This window comes from Osmerus eperlanus, chromosome 5, assembly GCF_963692335.1.
Source record: "Osmerus eperlanus chromosome 5, fOsmEpe2.1, whole genome shotgun sequence".
Classification (NCBI taxonomy): domain Eukaryota; kingdom Metazoa; phylum Chordata; class Actinopteri; order Osmeriformes; family Osmeridae; genus Osmerus; species Osmerus eperlanus.
In genome coordinates this window covers 463,480-487,839 of record NC_085022.1, presented here as the reverse complement: position 1 = coordinate 487,839, position 24,360 = coordinate 463,480, and the positions used below count along the sequence as shown (strand labels likewise).

Sequence of the window (24,360 nt, the reverse complement as noted above, 5' to 3'; positions counted from 1 at the left end):
CCTGTCCTCAGTAGAGGAGCAGAGCTATCCTGTCCTCAGCAGAGAAAAAGCAGCGCTATCCTGTCCTCAGTAGAGGAGCAGAGCTATCCTGTCCTCAGTAGAGGAGGAGCAGAGCTATCCTGTCCTCAGTAGAGGAGCAGAGCTATCCTGTCCTCAGTAGAGGAGCAGAGCTATCCTGTCCTCAGTAGAGGAGGAGCAGAGCTATCCTGTCCTCAGCAGAGAAAAAGCAGCGCTATCCTGTCCTCAGTAGAGGAGGAGCAGAGCTATCCTGTCCTCAGTAGAGGAGGAGCAGAGCTATCCTGTCCTCAGTAGAGGAGCAGAGCTATCCTGCCCTCAGTAGAGGAGGAGCAGAGCTATCCTGTCCTCAGAGTAGAGGAAGAGTTGAGTTTTCCTGGAGGAGGAAAAGGTGGAGAGGAGGAAGAGTGAGGAAAAAGAGGAGAGGGCTGGGAGAGGAGGAGAGAGAGAAGCCGGTTCAGCCTTGTGGGCCTCAGCCCAGAGCAGGTGGCAGGAGAGGGCAGTGGTTTCCTCACCTCTTGAACACAGCAGTTTCAGTTTTGGCATCTACAGTAAGGCTGACTGTTTCCTTCATGGAGCCGTTGGTGACTGTCTCTGTGATGCGGTCGCTGGCCAGCTCCTCCTCCGCATCCGAGCCCCTCCCAGGCTGGCCCCCCGGGGAGGGGGGCAGCGGGACCACAACCTGCCAGGGGTTTGAGTCTGGGGCAGAGAGGAGGACATGGGGGCAGATGAGGACATGGTCTGTAGGAGGGTAGTGAGTCTGAGACTACAACCAAGAGATGCTCTCCTGAACAACAGGGCCTCTAAACTAGTCTTTCTCATGATCAAATGACATCCATCAATGAGATCGATTAATAAATCAACCAAGCGGTTGGTTCTGAGAGCAGTGCTTACCTGCAGACTGCAGGGGTGCGTTCACACCCAGGGGGTCCATGGTCTCTATGCTGGTCTCCATGGCAACCGGAGAGTTGCTTCTAAGGGGGTGTTTGGGGCTGGAGGGAGAGATGACCAGTCAGAATCCCATAATAATCCCAGAATTCATCATATGTTTACCAATTATGACCAATATAGTCAATTTATAGACGGCGAGTCTTGCTGTGGGTGTTGGGTGAAATATTAATGTTGTTGCACTCTGCCTGGTAGCTGAGATGTTACTTTACACTGTGTCTGGTAGCTGAGATATGGTTACTTCACACTGTGTCTGGTAGTAGGGATGTTACTTTACACTGTCTGGTAGCTGAGATGTTACTTTACACTGTGGGATTACACAGGAAATTCCTTGACTCTGACCCTCTACTGTTAGAACGTCTAAACTTCTTACTTGTTCTCAAGATAGGAATACTATTCAGGGCTCAACATTAACATTTTTTGGCACTGGCCCGCTGGCCCCAAGACAGTTTTTACTGGCCCCCCCTCCAAAAGTTGTAATTTATCATTGTTACAACAAAACCAAAGACTTAGAAGTTGTGTTATTCTGTTAACATGTTTAACCATTTATTAAACACATGCTGGATATAAAAAGAACAATAATGAAATCACATTTCTAGTGATAAAAAATAAAAAGGTAATAGTCAGCAAAACAATTGACAACCTCAAACATGACGTGCTCTCTTCCCTGCTGACAGCCATCTCTGCACAACTGTCTGGCAGAAACTGAAACCTCTGGTCCCTCAATGCTAATATATAAAAGCTTCCATAGTATCATACTGATGAAATGCTAAGTACCCAAGTCAACACCATTCTTCTGCTGCAGTTCAATAGCCTGGGGGAACGAGGCGAACTGCTGGCCCGTATTAATTACGTGATATGCCGTTGTTTTTAAGTCGTGCAATAACACGATGGGCATCTACATTTAAGATGGGGGGGGCGACCATATAGAGACACGGTCGCCCCAACATGTAGAAACAGAAATGACATGCCGTCGTGTAAATAAGATAAATAACATAAGGCCATTTAGTTTGTTTAATAAAAGAGCAAGCTATAGACCTGTTTTATAGGAAAGGTAACCTTAAATGACTTATTTAATAAAAATAAAAATTAACTTGACCTTCCAGGGGTAGCGGGGGGTGCCGTTGGGGGGGCGGGGCGCCCCCCTAATATAATGGTAGGGGAAACACTGACTGTGTTCCAAGGCTGAATGAACTGTGCTGGCAGCATCAGTGAGAGATGCTGACCTGACAGGGGAGAAGTTGGTGAAGTCAGCCCAGCCCGTGTCCGAGTCGCGGGGAGAGCTCCAACCCGCCGTGTCTGTCCTGGCGGCCGGGGATTGGGCGGGGCTGGCAGGGGAGGGGGCAGGGTTGGCTGTGGAGCTGCCGGTGTCCATGGGGATGTCGTCAAAGTTGGCTGTCCACACTGGGCCTAGACACACTCACAGATCAGCACAGAGAAAATGCAGCAGCAACACACGCATATGGGGTCGCCGCTGCTGAACTCACCGTCACCCGAGTCCACCTCCATCCTGTCGTCGGCGCTGGCGCTGCTAGGCTCAAACGGGTCTCTCTTCGCGTCCTCCTCCTCCGAGTCGGTGCTCTCCTCGCTGTCCGTGCTGCCGGAACTCCTGACACACAGCCAACCAATCAGGGGAGATTAAGGACAACCAGAGACTTGATGGCACATAAGACATGATTCAGGTCCTGCTGCATTGATGACATACTTATTACATTTGGAAATATTGGTGATGCGTGCCTATGCGTGTGTGCGTGCCTGAGCGTGTGCGTGCGTACCTAGGCCGTCTCTGAGCGTCTGGAGCGAACGTGACATCCTTCTCGTCCCAGATGTCCTCCTCATCTGAGCCGGCGTCCTCAAACTGCTGGATCTTCTCCTTGCAGCAGGCCTCAAACAGAGCTATGCTCTGCTGCAACACAGCAACAGGCCCCGTCACATAATACAACCCTCTGTCTGGACTGACCAGCAGGGAAAAATCAGCTACTTAAGACATCTAAATGCACTTGTCATAATAAATAAATAGTGTGCTTTCACCCTAGATCTGGGGTTTCCAACTATAACCCATCTGTGAAAATGATGGGCATTCATTTATAACATCTCATCACGCCCACCTGGTCTAACATCACGTTGAAGCACAAAATACTTACACTTTCATTTGTATTCAAGGAAAAATTGATGTCTGATATTCTATCAAAGGGAATACTGCAATGTTAAAGAGAAAATAAATTAGTTTAGTTAAAAGTTGTTAGATACAATGACATCACATGACTCCTTTCCACACTGTCACCCGGGCCCCCACAACCAGCCCCCCTACTGCTTACACCCCCCATCCCCTAAACACCTGGAGACTAGAAACACCTGGAGACTAGAAACACCTGGAGACTAGAAACACCTGGAGACTAGAAACACCTGGAGACTAGAAACACCTGGAGACTACCCCAGAGCAGTACACATGACCCACACAGGAGCAGATGAGAGGGGGGAGGGTGAAGTTGATTCAGGCCAAGTCCATGTAAATCAGCTCCAGTGTTTTGTTACCATATTCTATTCACACCGTCAACCTAGGCAGTTGTATTTTGATTTCAAATATGATCATTACAAAATAAAATATAATAATCTGAGTCTTGTCTATGTAAATACCAACACTGAAACCCCCACATATTTGTAAGAGAGCTAGGAGCAGTAGACTAAGGAGTCCCTGGGAGTTGTGTTAAGTGAAGCAGGATAGTGGATGTATTAATACTAGGCAGCAAAGCTGGCTCCTCACAGCAGGAAGGTCATGAGGACAGACAGCAGGAACATGCAGGATCAGTACTCACTCCACAACATCGTCCCGATCAGCAAACTCTTCGTCATTGAAGCCAAACTGCTCAATAAAATTGGACGTCATTTGTTGCATCTGATAATCAGAAAAGGCCTGGCCAACCCAGGACCAACGGTAATGATATAGTCTGGCCACTACACAAAGCTTGGGCAAATATTTGTTTCTTTTTCATTTTTTTTAATGAAAAATTCAACAATTTGCTAGCAATGGCTACACAGGTTAATCATTTTATAGGTTAAATGTATATCAAAAAATTAAAAGCATGCATTGCAATTGTATTACAGTAATCGTTTTCACATTTGTTTATTTTCACATTTGTTTATTACAACTGACATTACTTAGACACGAGACTCCATTAGTACAAGAACATAGTTAACATATGAAGCGTGCTTGGTGCACGCTGCCAGCTAGGTGTGATACGGGTACAGACTTACTTGTTGTAGAGAGGAGTCCTGGTGGAAGCCACTCTCCTTAAAGTCTACTTCATCGTCACTGGATGAGTGGATGTGGTGCGTGTTCACCTGGGAACAACATCAACAACAACCACACACACACACACACACATCACTAAAGGCCGAATTATACTTCTCCGACTCCGTTACGGACAGGTTGAATTTATAGTACTCCGAAGGCTGTGGGTGCTGAAAACAATTCACCGCCATTAGAGTAGGTGGCGCAACGTTTTTTTGTAAGTCGTCGTCGAGTGTTTATTTACCTAGGTTATCGAGAAGTCGGAGCAAATGTACAAATTAGCCGTTTCATCAATAAAATACGCACATTTTCAGCAACTACACTGCCCATTTCTCGTCACATTTTAATTCAGATGCTGATTTACATGTACTGTTTAGCTGAAATATGAATTGTAAAAACTTACAGCAATGACGATCAAAGGATTCTGTTCGTCCTGTTTATCACGGCAACCTCGCCCCCGCCCCTGACGCAAGCGGTTCTTAATACGGGCCAATCACAGCCAAGGGGTATCCGTAAAATGACGGACGGATAGTCAGGAAAATCAGGAGGTGCACGTAGAGCTCTCCAAGGGGCTCGGAGAGGGCACGGAGAGGGTGTTCCTTGACGGAGAGGGCGTTCCTGTCTCCGTAAAAACGGAGAAGTATAAATCGGCCTTTACTCCCCACACACAGAGACTACCCTTCAACAACCCAAATAGATGGTGTGTTTCCTATAGTGCTGGTCTACAGATGAGGCGTTTATAGTGCTGGTCTACAGATGAGGCGTTTATAGTGCTGGTCTACAGATGAGGCGTTTATAGTGCTGGTCTACAGATGAGGCGTTTATAGTGCTGGTCTACAGATGAGGCGTTTATAGTGCTGGTCTACAGATGAGGCGTTTATAGTGCTGGTCTACAGATGAGGCGTTTATAGTGCTGGTCTACAGATGAGGCGTTTATAGTGCTGGTCTACAGATGAGGCGTTTATAGTGCTGGTCTACAGATGAGGCGTTTATAGTGCTGGTCTACAGATGAGGCGTTTATAGTGCTGGTCTACAGATGAGGCGTTTATAGTGCTGGTCTACAGATGAGGCGTTTATAGTGCTGGTCTACAGATGAGGCGTTTATAGTGCTGGTCTACAGATGAGGCGTTTATAGTGCTGGTCTACAGGTAGAAGTGTTTATAGTGCTGAGGCCTGTTCCATAAAGCAAGTTTATCGACAGTTAGTCGGACTCATTTCTAGTTCATTCGGTTCCATAAAGCCAGCTCAACGTACACTATAATTCCAAAAGTATTCACTCAGCTATCCAAATCATTGAATTCAGATGTTCCAATCACTTCCATAGCCACAGGTGTATACAATCAAGTACCTAGAAATGCAGACTACTTCTACAAACATTTGTGAAATCGCAAAGCTCTCAGGAGCTCAGTGAATTCCAGCGTGGTACCGTGATAGGATGCCACCTGTGCAATAAGTCCAGTTGTGAAATTTCCTCGCTACTAAATATTCCACAATCAACTGTTAGTGGTACTATAACAAAGTGGAAGCGATTGGGAACAACAGCAACTCAGCCTGAAGTGGTAGGCCACAAACTCAAAGAGAGGGGTCAGTGGATGCTGATAGTACGCAGAGGTTGCCGACTTTCTGCAGTCATTAGCTACAGACCTCCAAACTTCATGTGATCTTCAGATTAGCTCAAGAACAGTGCTTAGAGAGCTTCATGAAATGTGTTTCCATGGCCGAGCAGCTGCATTCAAGCCTTACATCACCAAGTGCAATGCAAAGCGTTGGATGCAGTGGTGTAAAGCACGCTGCCACTAGACTCTAGAGCAGTGGAGACGAGCTCTCTGGAGTGACCAATCACGCTTCTCCGTCTGGCAATCTGATTGACGAGTCTGGGTTTGGCGGTTACCAAAAGAACAGTACTTTTCTGACTGCATTGTGCAAAAGTGTCAAGTTTGGTGGAGGGGGGATTATGGTGTGGGGTTGTTTCAAGAGTTGGGGCCCCTTAGTTACAGTGAAAGGAACTGTTAATGCTTCAGCATACCAAGACATTTTGGACAATTTCGTGCTCCCAACTTTGTGGGAACAGTTTGGAGATGGCCCCTTCTTGTTCCAACATGACTGCACACCAGTGCACAAAGCAAGGGCCATAAAGACATGGATGAGCGAGTTTGGTGTGTAAGAACTTGACAGTCCTGACCTCAACCCGATAGAACACCTTTGGGATGAATTAGAGCAGAGACTGCGAGCCAGGCCTTCTCGTCCAACATCAGTGTCTGACCTCACAAATGCACTACTGGAAGAATGGCCAAAAATTCCCATAAACACACTCCTAAACCTTGTGGAAAGCCTTCCTAGAATAGTTGAAGCTGTTATAGCTACATAGCGTGGGCCGACATCATATTAAATCCTATGGTTTTAAGAATGGGATGTCACTCACGTTCATATGCGTGTGAAGGCAGACTAGCGAATACTTTTGGCAATATAGTGTAGTTCGAACTCAGTTACTATGGCAACTTATGCTGCAAAACTAGCCTGGTCCGGGGCAGGCTAACTGTCAGGCTTAGCCCGTGTTGTTGCTTAACCACACGTTCCTGTAACATTGACCCAACAGGGGAACGTTCCTGTAACGCTGACCCAACGGGAGAACGATGATTCACCGCAGTATATCTCAATCTAAATGATCCCAGGTTTATTTTCATAGCTACATAATTGTTAACAGTGGCCTATAACTGAGTTAGCGACGTACGGAGAACGGGCCCCAGGTCTACATGTGAGGTGTTTATAGTACTGCGGGGTGTTCAATCAACGTCGCTAACGCAAGTCGCGCTTACACGAATAAGTCTCACTTGGGTAAACGTCAACTTAGACTTAAGCCTCAAGCCGTTCCACTAACGTTACTTTCCACTAACAGGCACCGCTAATTCAAGCTAGACCTCAATAAGCTTAGACTGTGCAGCCCAGATCAGGCGATCGTCGAAGAGGAGTTATGTCGCAAAAAGCAAAGCGTAAACCAGCAGAGGGGTGTTATTTTCAGCAGCGTAAATTGATTTTTTTTGTCCTCAAAAAATTGCTATGTTGCCACATTTAATACGGCAAGGGACACAACTTGTCAAACCATTACAACCATTAAAATGCGTAAATTGTAGGCTTACCAAATCTACAACTATATGCAGTTAGGCCTACTGATGATTAGCGTAATTTGATGAGCTGTCTAAAACCGTTCTGACAGTAGGCCTAGCCTATGGCCAATATTCTCAACAGGAGATTGAGAATAATGACCCAAAAAAGAACGTGGCAGCAATTGAAAATTGTAGGATAAAATTCAAAACACTGAAGGCGGCCATGGTTAATTGCACTTGATGTGGGCTAATAATGTATCATTATTTTCACATCTTGAACAAAATTAATAAATTACTTCAAAATAACTTTGCCACACACATTTATTAACTGAGGTAAATGCAGAAATTTAAGATAAATGGGAAAGATAACCATGACTAAAATGGGGATTCACTAATAAGTATTATTGCACAGATCCAGCACAAACGTTCAGATCAGAAGGTGACCCAAACTGTAGCACACTTTGCTTGGCAGAACAGTCATTTAAAATTGTTCAGCATGACTAAGAATATATAATTATTAAATTACACGTGCAGATTTAATCCAAATATTACCATTCTGGCTGACAGTGTATGGACAGCGGCCCCATATTTCCATATTTCCAATTAGCGAAGTCTGCCTCCACATATCTAGAGGGGGCTTGGACAGTAGCAGACTGTGGCTGTTTGAAGGGCTTGGACAGTAGCAGACTGTGGCTGTTTGAAGGGCTTGGACAGTCAGGGGTGGAAACATTTAAAGGGCTGCTACTGCACGACATGGGCTCTCACCAGTGTAACTATGGTAATGGGACGACACCCAAAGTGTCGTCACGGCCTCACTTTGGGAAAGCATGCCCTAGTGGGCACATTGTAGGGGAGACTGTTGGGCACAGCATCTTATCGTCTTCTTGGGAAAGGGCACCATTTGGGACACTAATGTAGGGGCAGCATAAAGGGCATTTCATAACAGCACCCTTTTCCATTGGAAGTAAGGGCACGGGAACAGTCAAATATAGACCATTATAAGGGCACCTTATAAGGTACTGCATCACATTTTCTCTACTATGAAGGAACTCATTAAGACATGTTTTGAAATTTATAGAGGGCACACTATCATTTATTGCATTAAGGGGCACCATGGGCACTCAAGCATATTTCACAATGTGAATGGCAGACAGGAGGGCACTTGGTCTCATCATGCCACTCTAGAGAGCATTTTAAAAACGCTTTTTCAACCCTGGGGGCACTAGGCAGTCACCCCCTGAGTCTTCCAGTGGGCCTGGATACACCATGGGGACAGTATATTGCACCTATAATATTGGGGAAGCCAGATGGAGAGGATGAAGTAAGAGGCTTGTCAACATATAGGCTACTTAAAACAATGAAAATGCGTTATACAATTGAATAAAAAGTCTCCTTGATTCTTTGTGTTTCAATATGACCCGGAAAACTGATAACATTCAAGTACTGCTTTGGAGCAAGGTATACCCCTAATATTTCCTGGCATAGTTGCCTTTGCTAAAGCTTTTTAAGTCACCAACCCTGTTCAAGAATGTCCCACATGCAAAGACACACAGAGATGCAGACAGACTGAACAGTGGTCAAGGCTTGGCTACAGTGAGTTTGCTTCCTTGTGTGCGATTCCAGCGGACTACTTAGTCTAGATCTACCTACACAGACTGCAGTCTACTACCCTCATTTCTACTATTATATTCTACTACTCTCCTTTCTACTACTTTCTCAAAGGATGGTAGGCTGCTCGTGTTCATTGCCATCCTTAAGAGTTGCTGAAGTGTTTTTCTATATATTTTTTAAGAATGACAAAAAAATCTATCAAGATAAACTATGCTGGGCCTGCTGAACCTATACCTCTTCCACATATACTGGTCAGGAAAGCATTACTTCCGTCTCTGAAGACCCTTGGGGCTGGTGGGATAAACGCTCTTTGTATAATCTGAGCACCTTCATCCACAGGGTTCTCAAAGAACGGATACGCCATAATTGATTGTAACTTGTGTAGACGCTCTGTTTAGTTTCTAAGGCCTTATTTTATGTCAATTAACCAATGGCTTTTGAAAGCAGTTAGAGTGACATTATTTCTTAACTTGTTTATTTAAAGGAGTCATTGATTGCAGAACCGAATTTACCTTGTCACAGTTGAATAACGACAGTTCAGTGGGTAAAATGGACACACAGTGAACTCCTAAGTCCATTGACACCTCTTTCCTATGCAAATCACACAATTAAATTTAGCTGTAAAACGGTAGGTTTTGAAAAAGCCACCGAACTGATGTCGGTTCAGTGGCTCCACCTTTTTTGTCTCTGGTCTGTACCTTTGTCACGCCCCTGCGCGCTGCTCTGTGTTCTTCCACGGAATTACAAAGAAGAACGTTTTTCAAGAATATTGAAAATGGACTACGGTCGTAAATGCAGTGTTCCAACCTATACAGGGAATGCTGACACTTTTCAGAGTCTTCCTAAGGAACCAAACACTCGACGGCTGTGATGTTTATGAGAAGATCCCTGTGCAGTTCGACCCTCAATTTGCTGGAACCATTTCACAGAGGACAGTTTTGAAAACCTGGGACAATGTAAAGCATAATTTGCTATGAAGCTGTTGCTGTAAAGAGGTGCTGTTCCGACCTTATGTTCATCACAGCGGCAAGCTATGATGTCGTCACTAACAGTTATTAGCAATGCTAACGTATCCTGCCTGTATCTAGCATCGGTAGAATGTGGGATGATTTAGTTTATTGGCAATGGGGCTAACGTATTTCATGTTCCTGACTGTGTTTCATTCAAATAAATAACCTGTGTTGTCATGTAAATCTACAATTCAAGATGCATGTTTGTCCAGATCTATTTTTCTGTAAAATAGCTAGAGCTAACTGAAGCTGAGTTGAATCACATCGTTTGCTAAGCTGTAGTGCTAACGTTACCCACCTAGAGCTAAGTCGATCCTGTTTGCTTGCACAGGGATCTTCTTCGCTAGAGCTACGGTATAGACAAACATCAGCCATGCCCGTCGAGTCAATGTTAGCTAGACTCCTGCTTTTTATTGGGTGTGCTTTGCCTTCGGCAAGGGCACCTTTGCTCTCTCACATATATATTTATTATTGTTTATTTTAGCCCCCCTAAGGATCAGTCAATATTTGGACTACATACACAACGGCGGTGTCAAAAGGTTCGTCTTGGTAGCGATTGCGTTGGTTGTATTTTTATTTACGTTCCGTTGCACGGTTTAAGTGAAAAGTGAAGCTAACGGTGGCTAATTTGCTAGCCACAGTCACTGACGTTACTAACGTCACTACGTCACGAAAACACGCGTGACTACCTGTAGCAGAAATTATCATCACCTGTGGTTTCAAACCAGTGTTGCTCATTGCAACGCTGTAGCCTACGCGAGACACAACAAAAACATCTACTGTACAGTACACAGCTGTTTAGGAAGTCAAACGGCGACAGAACATGTTCGGCGGGCCCCTTACTTAAATCAAAAGTCTTTCAATAGGTGAAACTATCTGACTACTAACCTGAACTTCATTGCCACAACCTAAACTTTGTCAATCTGTTCATGAAAATAATTAATTTCAGCCTAAACCGTACAACGGAACGTTAAATCGAATTCAACCAACGCAGTCGCTACCAAGACGAACACAGTAGTAGTCTAGTACTGTACTGTAGTACATTTAGTCATTTAGCAGACACCCTTATCCAGAGCAGTAGTAGTACAATTTACCGGGGCAGCTTCTCCACACAGGACTCGCATTTTGCGTTGTTACTGACAATGATCGCTACCAGTGAGCTTTTTATGGTTGAGTGATTTTCCACTAAATAAATGTCAAGCTTAAATAAGGTTTTTGGGGGCATATTTTCAGTTAGCAGATGGTACTGTTTGAATCGCGATTCCATCTTCTACTGCCAGTAACGTCGTAGAATAATCTTCAAAGGGGGTTCTTTATTAATGAATGAGTGGAATATGAGTAGGCTAAATGCCAGAAAATATCACGAGAAGGGAAAAACTTGAAAGGACGTTTAAGTCATAGAGATTAGGTCAATTTTTACACCGGTCTGCCAAATGTATTCGTTTTGATTCAACTATGAGGCGTCTGATCACCATTTACTTTTGGGAAATAAGACAACTATTTCATTCTACACTTCACTCTTAGAATTTTGAGTTGTAAATGAGCAGCAAAAAAATATATGCTTTTAAATCTATGTAACCTTTATAATAAGTATGCATTTTTATATAAAATACACTGAAATATAAAAATGAAATAAAAATGTCATTAAAAAAACCGCACCCCTCTGCAATTGACGCAAGCACACCCTACAATTTCCCCAGAAATTGTACCCTCTCTAGTTAACGTTGATTTGCAAGGAATGCAAGAACAGCTAGATAGCGAAAACACCTACTGTAGGCATGTAAACTAGTTTAGCTTGCTAACGCAAGAGCATAGGTAGAATGTGTGATGATTTTTTTTGAAGTTTATTGGGAGTCAGGTGGCTGAGCGGTGAGGGAGTCGGGCTAGTAATCCGAAGGTTGCCAGTTCGATTCCCGTTCATGCCAACTGACGTTGTGTCCTTGGGCAAGGCACTTCACACTACTTGCCTCGGGGGAATGTCCCTGTACTTACTGTAAGTCGCTCTGGATAAGAGCGTCTGCTAAATGACTAAATGTAAATGTATTGGCAATGGGGCTAACGCGTTATTTCATGTTCCTGACTTTCATTCGAATAAATAACCCATACATGTAAATCTCCAATTCACAATGCATGTTTGTCCAGATCTTTGTCAGGTTATTTTTTATCTAGCTAAATGAAGCTGAGTTGAATCACGATATAGTTTGGTTGCTAAGCTGTAACGTTCTACCCACCCAAGTCGATCCAGTTTGCTTCGACAACAGAAGTGGAAACAACTAACGTAATAATTTCAAATTATATCTAGTCAATGTGTTGAAAACAGTGTTGTGTAGACACAATAGATTTATTTGTTCGTTTTTATTTCAAGTCTCCACCTTCGTTGTTTCAGTGAGTGCTGTTGGCCGTGTTGCGTCTTTGCTCCTCAGCTTCACTCGTTGTAAACCAACCAATCAGCACGCAGCTCATCTAAATATGAATAAGCATACCATAAAAGGAGAAAACCTAGCGTTTTTTCCCGGGAACATTTCAAATTTCAGGGGGCATAGAACTAGCCTGGTCCTAACCAGACTCTCGTACATTTCATTTGTACAGAGAGTCTGGCCTCGCTCCATTGACGAGCGTTGACTTCCTTGTAGGCGGGTACTCTGTTGAAGTTTAAAACTATTGGATCTGCCCAGAGCCACTCTGATCTGCCATAACCAAATCGCTAGCGTTCGCCTTAGCCAATTCCTTCACCACTACTGTAACAGAGCTAGCTGCCGTAGCTGGAAAATCAAACTGTTCCCGAACCCCGTGGGGAGGAGGGCCACAACATCATGGCCACCAACAAAACTCAGCAAAACTTGTTCTTGCTCTGGCTTTAGCTTATGGATATTCGGCAGCGTTGCTACAACGGACCGAATGGCTTCGCTCGCATCTTTCTCCGCCGCCATTACGGAACTACAACACAAACTAGCGCATTACATGAATGTCATCGTTCTCAGCCACTCTCTCTGTTCGCTGATTGGCCGGTAGAAAATTATCTGGAGACATCTGACTTACGTACCTCATGGCCAGACCTAGTACAGAAGCAAAATCAAAATTGAGCGGAAGTACGTAGGAGGGCACAGCCAGGCTAGCATAGAACAGCACCCGGGCCATTTTCAGCCCAACCAATATTACATACCCTATTCAGAGACCTTAACGAAGTGTGAAATACCCCAAAAAAACAGTCAATCGCCACTTTAAATTAATACATTCTTTGGAGATGAAGTAAACACAAATTCATTCATGTCTGCACTTCAAAAAGTCTGCACTTATGTTTCCGAACAAAGTGCTTTGCGTGCAGGAATTTACTCGACGGAACCGTCTTTTGAGATTCTGTTTCCGCCTGTTTGAAATTATTTGCAACACATTTTAGTTTAGCTTGACTTTTAGCCTGACACAGATCAGGCTAGTTCCGAAGTATAAGTTACCTTGGTTACGTAGCTAGAACTAGAATAAGCCACCTTAATGGAACGGAACTCTCGCTGAAGTAAGCGAGACTTGGCTAAATAAGTCTCGCTTTTCCTTAATCGACGTTGATGGAACACCCCCCAGGTCTACAGGTGAGGCGTTTAGTGCTGGTACCTACCAGGTCAACAGTGTTCTTCTTGTTTGTGTCGGCGAGCTGGCCGGAGGTGAAGGCCTCCCAGCGCTCCCTGTCCTCCTCCACAAGCTCTGAAACCACACAGCAGGTGAGTCATCTCTCTCTCACCCACACAGCAGGTGAGTCATCCCTCACTCTCACAGCAAGTGAGTCATCCCTCACTCACACAGCAGGTGAGTCATCTGTCACTCTCTTACACAGCAGGTGAGTCATCCCTCACTCACACAGCAGGTGAGTCATCTCTCACTCCATCTCACTCACACAGCAGGTGAGTCATCTCTCACTCTCTCTCACCCACACAGCAGGTGAGTTATCTCTCTCTCTCTCTCTCTCTCACACTTTTACATCAAGACAGCAGTTGCCTAGTGACCTGAGATGAGCTGTTGAATCTGAGCTCCGTTGGGGCCCTTGTCACAGTTGTGGACGATGGAGTTGGCTATCCTGGTCAGGTGTCCCATGTAGCCTCGCCGGCGTCCACCCTCAGACCTGCATCACAACAACAACATGGTCGGCTAAACAGAAACACTTGAACACCTAGGAGGTCCGGGGAGCAGAGGCTACAGAACTGAGATTACTACAGCTGGAATCAGGGTTCTTGCAGGTTTCAGTAAGTCAAATTTAAGACCTTTTTAAGACATTTTAACACCATAAAGATTGAAATTTAAGACCTACACGACATATTACCCCAAAAATATAAAAATCTAAGAAATTCTGAAAACATTTTATTTAAATGAATTCAGTCATTGAAAAACCATACATTTAATTTACAGATAAAGCAATCACATTAGTAACCAAATTGAATATTTCTGGGGCAAAGTTTGCAGAGAGCCTTGTACCTGGAGCTGGGTACCGCTTGTAACCAACAGCAGAAATCGCTAGCCATGTCTCGTTGAAAGTACACTTTCCCATTTTCCACACGTAGCCGAACTTTAATAAACTGAGGAAGCACAGACGTATTTCGCGGGCAGGTATTGTATTCATCACAGGATTTGTAGTTTCATCACCGCGTACGTACCAACACCAATATCCCCCAGAAAGAACTACAACACACCGAACCAATGTTCTGAGGGCAGCATTCTGCTGGTTTCGTTTGTAGCAAAGACTTGCTTTGTAGGCTACGACTAAATACTTTTTTGCTACGTTGTAATAACTTTCCACGGCCAGCTTTTCTGGAAATGAACGAGGGTATAACCTTTTTTAGACTTGACTAAATTAAATAGAAGACCTCGGATGAAAATCTTGCAGTTTTTAAGACGTTTTAAGGCCTTAAATTTAAAGTTCCGAATTTTAGACTTAAGACCTCGTGGGAACCCTGTGGAATTAAATAAATTGAGCTATTCAGGCCCATTTCAGCTGGTACTGCAAAGTAGATTGTAAGATTTTTATTCCAGTGACAACAAGACCAAAACCACTAAGGTCAACCATCTAGCAACAAGCTCCCAGTCTGGTCCCAACCCACCTGGGTAAGGAGACTAGCTCCCAGTCTGGTCCTAACCCACCAGGGTAAGGAGACTAGCTCCCAGTCTGGTCCTAACCCACCTGGGTAAGGAGATTAGCTCCAAGTCTGGTCCTAACCCTAAACCTAACTATGGGAGTCAGGTGGCTGAGCGGTTAAGGAAGCGGGCTAGTAATCTGAAGGTTGCCAGTTCGATTCCCGGACGTGCCAAATGACGTTGTGTCCTTGGGCAAAGCACTTCACCCTACTTGCCTCGGGGATAATGTCCCTGTACTTACTGTAAGTCGCTCTGGATAAGAGCGTCTGCTAAATTACTAAATGTAAATGTAAGAGCATATAGACCAAACAATCAACTAGTCGACTGAGTGGGGACAGCCCTACTTACATCAATAGAAACGCAGAAAATCCATGTGCTTAATTGAACAGTTTGACACTGTGGCCTCTGACTGACGTGATCTACCTGTTATAACTGCTGTGTGTAGATCGTGGAGTTCCTGAGGCAGAGAGAGGACTTGGTCCTAACCCACCTGGGTAAGGAGACTAGCTCCCAGTCTGGTCCCAACCCACCTGGGTAAGGAGACTAGCTCCCAGTCTGGTCCTAACCTACCTGGGTAAGGAGACTAGCTCCCAGTCTGGTCCTAACCCACCTGGGTAAGGAGATTAGCGCCCAGTCTAGTCCCAACCCACCTGGGTAAGGAGATTAGCTCCCAGTCTGGTCCTAACCCACCTGGCTAAAGAGACTAGCTCCCAGTCTGGTCCTAACCCACCTGGCTAAAGAGACTAGCTCCCAGTCTGGTCCTAACCCACCTGGCTAAAGAGACTAGCTCCCAGTCTGATTAAAAGATAACTTACTGTTCCTTCTCGTTGGAGCTCCAGGCGTCCATGATTCTCTGTATGAACTGACCCTTCTGGAACAGCTGCAGGCAGAGAGAGGGGTGAGCATGGCTGAACAGTCTGCAAAATGCACTGCTCAGAGAAGAACAACCTACAAGAGTACTGTTTATATGCATTAATTGTACTTGGCTCTACAATGAGGGGTGAGGCAGGGAGGGGCGAGGCAGACTCACGTGCTTTATGAGGTGGCTCTCTGCCAGGGGTTGCTGGTGTGGCTCCCTGATCTCAGGGCTGTGGGCAGGGGGAAGGGCCAGGATCATGGCAGTGCAGATCTCAACTTGGATATGCAGGAAGTTATTCCATATATATTTGAAGTACATATCCTACAAAGAAGAGTTAAAGGAAAAAAAACCTTTAGCCTTGATGGTGGTGTCATCTGTTGAGGTTGAAATGTTATTATAGAGGTAGCTGTGTTTCCTCACCAGTATGACCCCTGGTCTGTTCCCTACTCACCAGTATGACCCCTACTCACCAGTATGACCCCTACTCACCAGTAGGACCCCTGGTCTGTTCCCTACTCACCAGTATGACCCCCAGGGTGTTGAGAGTGATGAGCTCCATGCTGATCATGTGGGTGTTGGTCTGCAGCAGGCTGGCCACCAGACGCACCACGTTCAGCCGTGTGTTCCCCACCGGGGGGTCCAGCACGCCCCAGGTCGTCCTCATCACATGTTTCTGACAGACACACAGCCTGGGTTACAGTACCAACACTACTTCCTCATCCAGAAACGGGACTAATCAATACATTTAAAAAAGACAAACACAATTAAAACATTTATACATCATATTTTTTACCAAAAGTGTTGTGGGTAATATTTGATCAGATGTGACGATTCTAACTAACCTTAGACAGGTGTGACGATGCTAACTAACCTTGGGGGGCTCCAGCAGAAGCAGGTGGAAGTCCTTGAGGCGCGGTCTGACAGCCTCCAGGATGCTGTGGTTCACTGAGAAGGCTGGGTGGCTCATGCCTGGTGGACAGGCGTCCAGGTGGCCCTCGAACCTGCAGCAGAGAGAGGCGTTGAGATCTGATCTTTCAGACCCTCCGGAGCTGGTCGGAGCTGTGTGTGGCCACAGTCAGCTGGGTGGACATGATAAGCTGTCCCTTTGACAAGGAAGTGGACATTACATTTCTGAAAAGTGTCAATGTTCAATTATGTGTCAGTACCCGGTATGTCAGTACTGGGTGTGTTAGTAGGTAGTGTTGTCACGATACCAAAATTTTGACTTCAATACCAAGTTTAGAATCGCAATACTCAATACCGAAACGATACTGATTTGATACCTAAAAGATCACAGACAGACAGTCAAAAAGGGTTGATCACATTTTCAACAAATTCAAAGTTTATTAACAGCCTTGTAAGTCAAGTTGCAAGTCTCAAACTAGTTTTTCCAATTGCAATGCTGTTCGTTAAATTTACAATGAATGTTTTTTTAAATCAGCCGTTCTGTGACAATATAGAGCCACCTTGACATGTAGCTAGCTCATATCTCTACTATGCTATTTAGCTAGTGACCTTTTAAAAAAAGCACCAAAATTAGACCCCCAAATAACTGTAGCTTAATATATGTGACACGGTCCAGCGAAAAGGGGCTGTTTTTATTGTTTTAATTTTCTTGCATACGCCAAAAATTTGTGTTGAAGAAGCCAATAAACAACATGTTTAGGATCACTAAACACTCATCATTTGTTCTTGTTTACCCAAGCTTCCAGTTAAGTTGTGGGCGCATCATGCGTGATGTGCATTACAATGCAGACTTTTCCCTAAGCTACTTATAACGCGGTGGTACGAGCTGTAATGTTTAGTTTGTAGGCTGTGTTTGTCTGTACAAAGTACGCCCCCATCCCCCCCTCCTAATCAAGTAGTGAATCGGCAGATTTGGACTCGAGTCAAGTACCTTCTGCGTGTTCGCTGTACATTTGTGTCATACGTTCGTTTTAGCCTACATCCACGGACTATACAATGAATAGGCTAATCTCGGGCATTGCATCGCACACAGGACTTTTTCCTTTGTTTGACCTGGTAAACCATGAATAGGCTACATCAGGGGTCGGCAACAGGCGGCCCACGGGCCAATTGTGGCCCGCCAGCGATTTTATTTGGCCCGTCAAAATATTTCAGAAAATATTTTTTTTGTATTGTTTTTTTCCCCGTCGACTTTTATTTTGAAACCGGAAACTGGGTATGGTGTCATTGACTTTTCTGAAGTATTTTTTCGCTATGTCATCGCTACCATAGACATATGATCGCTACACCTCACGGCTGACAGATCGCCTGAGAAGAAAGCCACAGTTATGGCTAGTAATCATGGGCGGCGCTAGGGAGGGGCTAGCAGGTGCTTCAGCACGCCCAAGAAATACCAAAGCACCCGATAGCACCCCCCAAAATATTGCTTGTTAATTAATAGTTTTCAGGCCCGGAGTGGCCATTGGGAGAATAGGGAGAATTCACGGTGGGCCGCGCTGCCCGCTTGGGCCAGAAGATCGCCTGCTTTCTCTTTGTTTTTTCACACACACCGAATAAAAGGATGTCTTAAGTTTGTTAAGTTACTGTGACTGATGAGTAAGCTAATAGGCTACATTAGGTTTTAATCTAATTAAGCGCATGATCAGACCGTGCATTAAAAAGTGCTGTTTTCAGTTGTCGCGCATGCTCTCTTTCTCAAACACAAGTACGTGTACCAAGTTGTTGCTATGGAGACAACCCTAAACCATCATTTATTGTTGTGGAGGGAGTTAGCTAGATTAAGCTGATGCGAAAAGAATAAAATGGAAGGGAAAAAGATCCCAGGAGGAACTGAAAAAGCCAGGTAAAAAAAAAGAAAGATCTGTCACTTCATAAATCTAGGTTCCTGCAAGGGTGGGAAAAATGCTTTCTCAAAAGCCCTGAATCTTTAATCGGTAAACATTTGGGTTGTAATTTCCGGAAAATATAAGAATATGAGTCCAATGTAGCTAATGTTTATATTAGGCTAGGCTACATAAAGCTTAAAAAACTATTTTGCACTGAAATTAATGCAAAAATTTGCTCGCATTAATGAGAAGTTCAGATTTCACCTCACATCAAAACCTTGACTAGGTCCTAGTAGTCCTATTCTCACTGGATGAGACCGTATTTATGTGCACCAAAGATGACGACCCACCATGTTGGGATGACAGTGACGACCATGTTGATAGAGTTCGTTAAAATAATGAAATTATTCAAACAGACCACCAATGGGCTAATTCACATGGTTTATTATCATTAGTTATTTGTAGTAGACCTACCCATTCTCCATGCAGGCCTAGTTGTATGGAGTCAAATTAGGGTCAATAATAATTTGCAGTTTCAGAAAACGATTTGCAGGAGCAGAAAACGATTTGCAGGAGCAGGAATAGTTTTGCATCCGTAAAAAAAGTGTTATGCAAAAGTATTATGCGAATTATTTATGACACTTTTCTGCTCCTGCAAATCTCGTTCTGCTCCTGCAAATCTCGTTCTGCTCCTGCAAATCTCGTTCTGCTCCTGCAAATCTCGTTCTGCTCCTGCAAATCTCGTTCTGCTCCTGCAAATCTCTTTCTGCTCCTGCAAATCGTATTCTGCTCCTGCAAATCGTGTTCTGCTCCTGCAAATCGTGTTCTGCTCCTGCTAATCGTTTTCTGCTCCTGCTAATCGTTATCTGCGACTGCAAATTATTATTGACCCTAATTTGACTCCATATAGTTGTTGCGAGTGCACGTATCACAGCGTCTAAATAGGCAGTTACCCAGACTCTGGCCCGCCATCTAGTGGCGAGGAAAAATACTGGCCTGCGGCCCATGTTAATTGCCAACCCCTGGGCTACATCTTTCAGGCCGTTTTCGGAATATGCGATTTGCACCAAAAACTAGGGATGCTCCGATCTGATCGGCGCCGATCCATATCGGCCGATATTGCCATTATCGGTTTTGATCGGTCAGATCTCACACTGCCATACGACAGCTTGATTAACCCTCGTGCTGCCTTCGGGTCACATGACCCAAAGGTTCATAACAAACCATCGTTGTGTTTACCCAATTTTACCCAATACAAAAACAAATTAAAATAATTTTCTTTTAACCTTTGCAATGTGGGGGGTCTGAGACAGCCCAACGGTTAAAAGAAAATGCTTCACTTTGTCTTTGTATGCGGTAAATCTGTCGCAATACGACGGTGGGTCACAATGACTGATGGGTCAGAATGACCCGAAGATAACACAAGGGTTAAAGAAAATCGACCAAGGGTCAGGTGGCGGTGAGGGAATCGGGCTAGTAATCCGAAGGTTGCCAGTACGATTCCCGGTCATGCCAACTGACGTTGTGTCCTTGGCAAGGCACTTCACCCTACTTGCCTCGGGGGAATGTCCCTGTACTTACTGTAAGTCGCTCTGGATAAGAGCGTCTGCTAAATGACTAAAATGTAAAAATATACAGATAGATATACATGTTTTGTTTTTTTGTTTAATTGCTGACTTCCTGTGCACCTTTTATCTTTATTCTGTCTGTTATCTCCTCCTAAATGCAGACAAATTGACTTGAAACTGACTGACTTGAAACATATTGGATATTTGGCTATAGCCTGTTTATGTTGCAGTTAAGTTTGTATTATTTTTCCACAGGAAAGCTACTGTATAAGCTCCAAGTTCTCTTGAGAGCCTCTAGAGAGTGGAATGTTGCACATGTGATTCTATTGTTGTGATTTTTATTTAAAGATTTTCCCTGCAATAGAACGGATGGTTGTCAATTCATGATACTCTCTCGTCTCGTTATTTAAATACTTAAAATACAATACCAATGTTGTTAAGAATAATTTATTTCATAAATAATGCTACACAATAAATAGAATGCTTCAATCGACACCGTGATCAGTGATATTGGATCGGCAGATACTGATTTCAGTGATCGGCACCAAAAAACCTGATCGGAGCATCTCTACCAAAAACGTAACACATAACTTGAACCATAATAGGGTCAGGTATATTGCAATGTCGTCAGTGCAAAAATAGTGCGTGATAAAACACACGTCTAGGATAAGTCAAGAAAGCAGGATCCTGGAATTTGATGTGGTGAAATAACCAGCGCATCTAATGATTAACACAAAACAACCACACCTCTCTCAAAGCATGAAAAGGTCAAAAGAAATTGAAGCTGAATATCTGGGATAGAGCCTTCTCGGTTTATCAACATTCAGATACGCGTACTATTTTCAGATTTCAATGTATTCAATGTATTTTCACATCATTTGAAAGCTTCCAATCTGCACTTTCACAAACTGTAAAAAAAAAAAGTGAGAAATGATCTTGGCCGACAACGTCCCCTTTTTATCAGACCGTGTCACATATTTGTCGTTTTGGAACTCACATTTTCTAATATGCTTGCTTGTCATGCTATTTATGATATAGGGTCAGCCTGACATACGTATTTCACCATCCTACCAGCTGGCTAGCCAGCTAGCCTTTTCGCTAACCTGTCGTTTTTTGTACTCGGCGTGTAGGTCTTGGTGTCTGCCTCTGAGGTGCTTGGCGAGGTTAGAAGCATTTCCTCCCTTGAACAACACTTTTATAGCAGCTTTTACAAATAGGCTTCGTAATGTCCGTGTGTTTGCCATCAGCGTCGGCTCTGTAGGTAAAGTAGTCCCCACAGTAGACTTCAGAATCGCTTAGTCTCGTTTGACCTACAAGTACCGAACATTGGGAAATTCTAATACCGAACCGTTTTTAACAAATAAATATCGAAAAGTACCAAAATGTTGGTATACCGTAAACCAGTACCACGTGTGAACAGGGTCAAACAGCCCCTGGGGAGGGAACTCACGCTGGTCTCCGTGTTTCCAACAGAGTGAGGAGGATCTGAATCACGCTGACGATCGCAGACTCATTCTTCTCCTTGTCAAAGATGTTTGTAAGCAGCTGCTCTACTGTCTCTTGTCTGAGGAGGAAACAAAAAGCTAAATTTTTATAGCCATTTTTAAGACCGTGCATAAATATGCAACACATTGCATAAATCATCAAGTCCACTCAGGACTGCTGTTTGCAGGAGGGCATGCTGAAAACAGCTAGAGGCATGACCAGGCCTACTTCTCCAGCGTGGCCAGCAACGGGTCAGGCTCCGAGCAGCCCTGGACCTGGAACATCTGATCCCTGCTCAGACGGATGATCTCACACAGGGACTGGGACGCGTTGGAGTGCCTCTGGGGGGGGCCAAGACATCATTACCACCTCCGTATAAACACATACATTTGAAAACAGAAACCATTCATATAGAGACAAGGTTTAGGATCAGTCTCTTTTAGAAACAGCTGATAGAATGGTTCCTCACATCCTCGTCCTGGGACGACTGGACCATCTCCACCAGCCGCTGGATCACCTTCTCCTCATTCAGCCACTAGGGAGAGAACCCCAAGGCAAAGATGACTCATGACTTGTATCATTAGGCTATGATTTAATTACTATAACATAACAGCATGAAACAAAACCACAGACGACTTTTCAGCCTTCACTAGCTTCTGTGGATTGTGGGTGTTCCACTTTAAACAACCCACTTTTCCATTTAACGAAACATTCACTTAAAAATTTGAAAACAAAGAAATTGGCTCAATACAAGCATAATGCACCTTAGTCATACATGTAAACACAGCAGCCTAACAGCTAGTCATACATGTAAACACCTCCCCAGCAGCCTGACAGCACTCACATTTAACACGTCCTGTCTCAGCTGCTGTGGTTCGATGCAGGTCAGCATGCGGAGCAGCAGGTCCATAATAGCGGAGGTTCCGATGTGTTTTATCATCAAGTCCACAAAGTCCTCTCTCTGCCTCAGGAACTCCACGATCTACACACAGCAGTTATAACAGTTAGATCACGTCAGTCAGAGGCCACAGTGTCAAACTGTTCAATTAAGCACATGGATTTTCTGCGTTTCTATTGATGTAAGTAGGGCTGTCCCCACTCAGTCGACTAGTTGATTGTTTGGTCTATATGCTCTTACATTTAGTCATTTAGCAGACACTCTTATCCAGAGCGACATACAGTAAGTACAGGGACATTCCCCCCGAGGCAAGTAGGGTGAAGTGCCTTGCCCAAGGACACAACGTCATTTGCACGGCCGGGAATCGAACTGGCAACCTTCGGATTACTAGCCAGATTCTTTAACCGCTCAGCCACCTGACTCTTGGTCGATTTTTTTAAATCAAACTGTCGTATGGTAGTGTGAGATCTGATTCCCGCTTGTGTCAACATTGCTGATTTAAAGAAATGTTCTACAGAAATTGTAGATTATATTATTCAAGACAAATAAAGCAACTCAAAATATATAATAATAAAAAGGTGTTACTCTGTTTTCCCTTTCGTTAATCTGCGTTTGTTTTGTTCTGTTTTTTGCACATGGCACTTGAGCACAATTGTAGCTGTTAGCCTAAACTCTACCATAGGCTTACTTTGTCTACAGTTGGTGTTAGTAATCCTTTAAGCAAAATGGCAAAGAAATCTGTGGTATGGAAGCATTTTATCAAAGTACCGGGTGACTCAAAACATGTTGAATGCACACTGCCAACAACGGTTTATATTCCATAGTTCAACGTCGACTATGATGTAGCCTACCACTTGTAAACCTTAAGTTGGCCATCGGATCATTATTTTACAGTGTGTAGCATATAGGACTAGGATTTTTATGTTTCAGAAAGTTTTAGGCTATGTCTGCTTATGCTGTGCTATGTCTAACCATCTGCATTAAATTTTGAACAACTTTTCGATTTCCCAAAAGGTCGATTTGAGAGACTGTACACTTTCAACAATTACACTGAACAAAATTATAAACGCAACACTTGTTTTTGCCCCCCATTTTTCACGAGCTGAACTCAAAGATGTAAGACTTTTTCTATGTACACAAAAGGCCTATTTCTCTCAAATCTTGTTCACAAATCTGTGTTAGTGAGTACTTTTCCTTTGCCGAGAAAATTCATCCACCTCACAGTTGGGGCATATCAAGATGCAAATTTTCAACTTTAGCTACGATGGCTTTGGGAAACGGCCAATAAAACTAAGATCTGTCGTACGATGGAATCTAAAATCAACTTAGGCTTACTATGCTTTTGGGAAGCGGAGCCCAGGTTGTCTACAGTCTGGGTGCCTGAGGGACTGGGAGGGCAGTGTGGGGGTCATGTCTGAGGGACTAGGAGGGCAGTGTGGGGGTCATGTCTGAGGGACTAGGAGGGCAGTGTGGGGGTCATGTCTGAGGGACTAGGAGGGCAGTGTGGGGGTCATGTCTGAGGGACTAGGAGGGCAGTGTGGGGGTCATGTCTGAGGGACTAGGAGGGCAGTGTGGGGGTCATGTCTGAGGGACTAGGAGGGCAGTGTGGGGGTCATGTCTGAGGGACTAGGAGGGCAGTGTGGGGGTCATGTCTGAGGGA

At 44.3% G+C, this 24,360-nt stretch overlaps 1 protein-coding gene across 8 annotated transcripts in view; it reads right to left on the bottom strand.

The window, feature by feature from the left end:
- ppp6r3 (protein phosphatase 6, regulatory subunit 3) overlaps positions 1 to 24,360 on the bottom strand; it is a 39,321-nt gene that overhangs the window by 7,229 nt on the left and 7,732 nt on the right. For 2 of the 8 annotated variants that reach the window (XM_062460864.1, XM_062460866.1), the window contains exons 5-22: positions 22,647 to 22,784; positions 22,272 to 22,337; positions 22,031 to 22,143; positions 21,768 to 21,881; positions 16,829 to 16,958; positions 16,478 to 16,630; positions 16,129 to 16,278; positions 15,914 to 15,978; positions 13,976 to 14,091; positions 13,591 to 13,676; positions 4,219 to 4,305; positions 3,780 to 3,877; positions 3,108 to 3,162; positions 2,739 to 2,869; positions 2,451 to 2,572; positions 2,190 to 2,373; positions 910 to 1,007; positions 531 to 714 (exon numbers count right to left, since the gene is read on the bottom strand). In XM_062460864.1, the coding sequence (XP_062316848.1) occupies positions 531 to 714; positions 910 to 1,007; positions 2,190 to 2,373; positions 2,451 to 2,572; positions 2,739 to 2,869; positions 3,108 to 3,162; positions 3,780 to 3,877; positions 4,219 to 4,305; positions 13,591 to 13,676; positions 13,976 to 14,091; positions 15,914 to 15,978; positions 16,129 to 16,278; positions 16,478 to 16,630; positions 16,829 to 16,958; positions 21,768 to 21,881; positions 22,031 to 22,143; positions 22,272 to 22,337; positions 22,647 to 22,784 (2,090 nt within the window). The remainder of the gene's footprint in view (positions 1 to 530; positions 715 to 909; positions 1,008 to 2,189; positions 2,374 to 2,450; positions 2,573 to 2,738; positions 2,870 to 3,107; positions 3,163 to 3,779; positions 3,878 to 4,218; positions 4,306 to 13,590; positions 13,677 to 13,975; positions 14,092 to 15,913; positions 15,979 to 16,128; positions 16,279 to 16,477; positions 16,631 to 16,828; positions 16,959 to 21,767; positions 21,882 to 22,030; positions 22,144 to 22,271; positions 22,338 to 22,646; positions 22,785 to 24,360) is intronic. The other 6 variants (XM_062460867.1, XM_062460871.1, XM_062460868.1 and 3 more) reach the window with 4 other exon arrangements.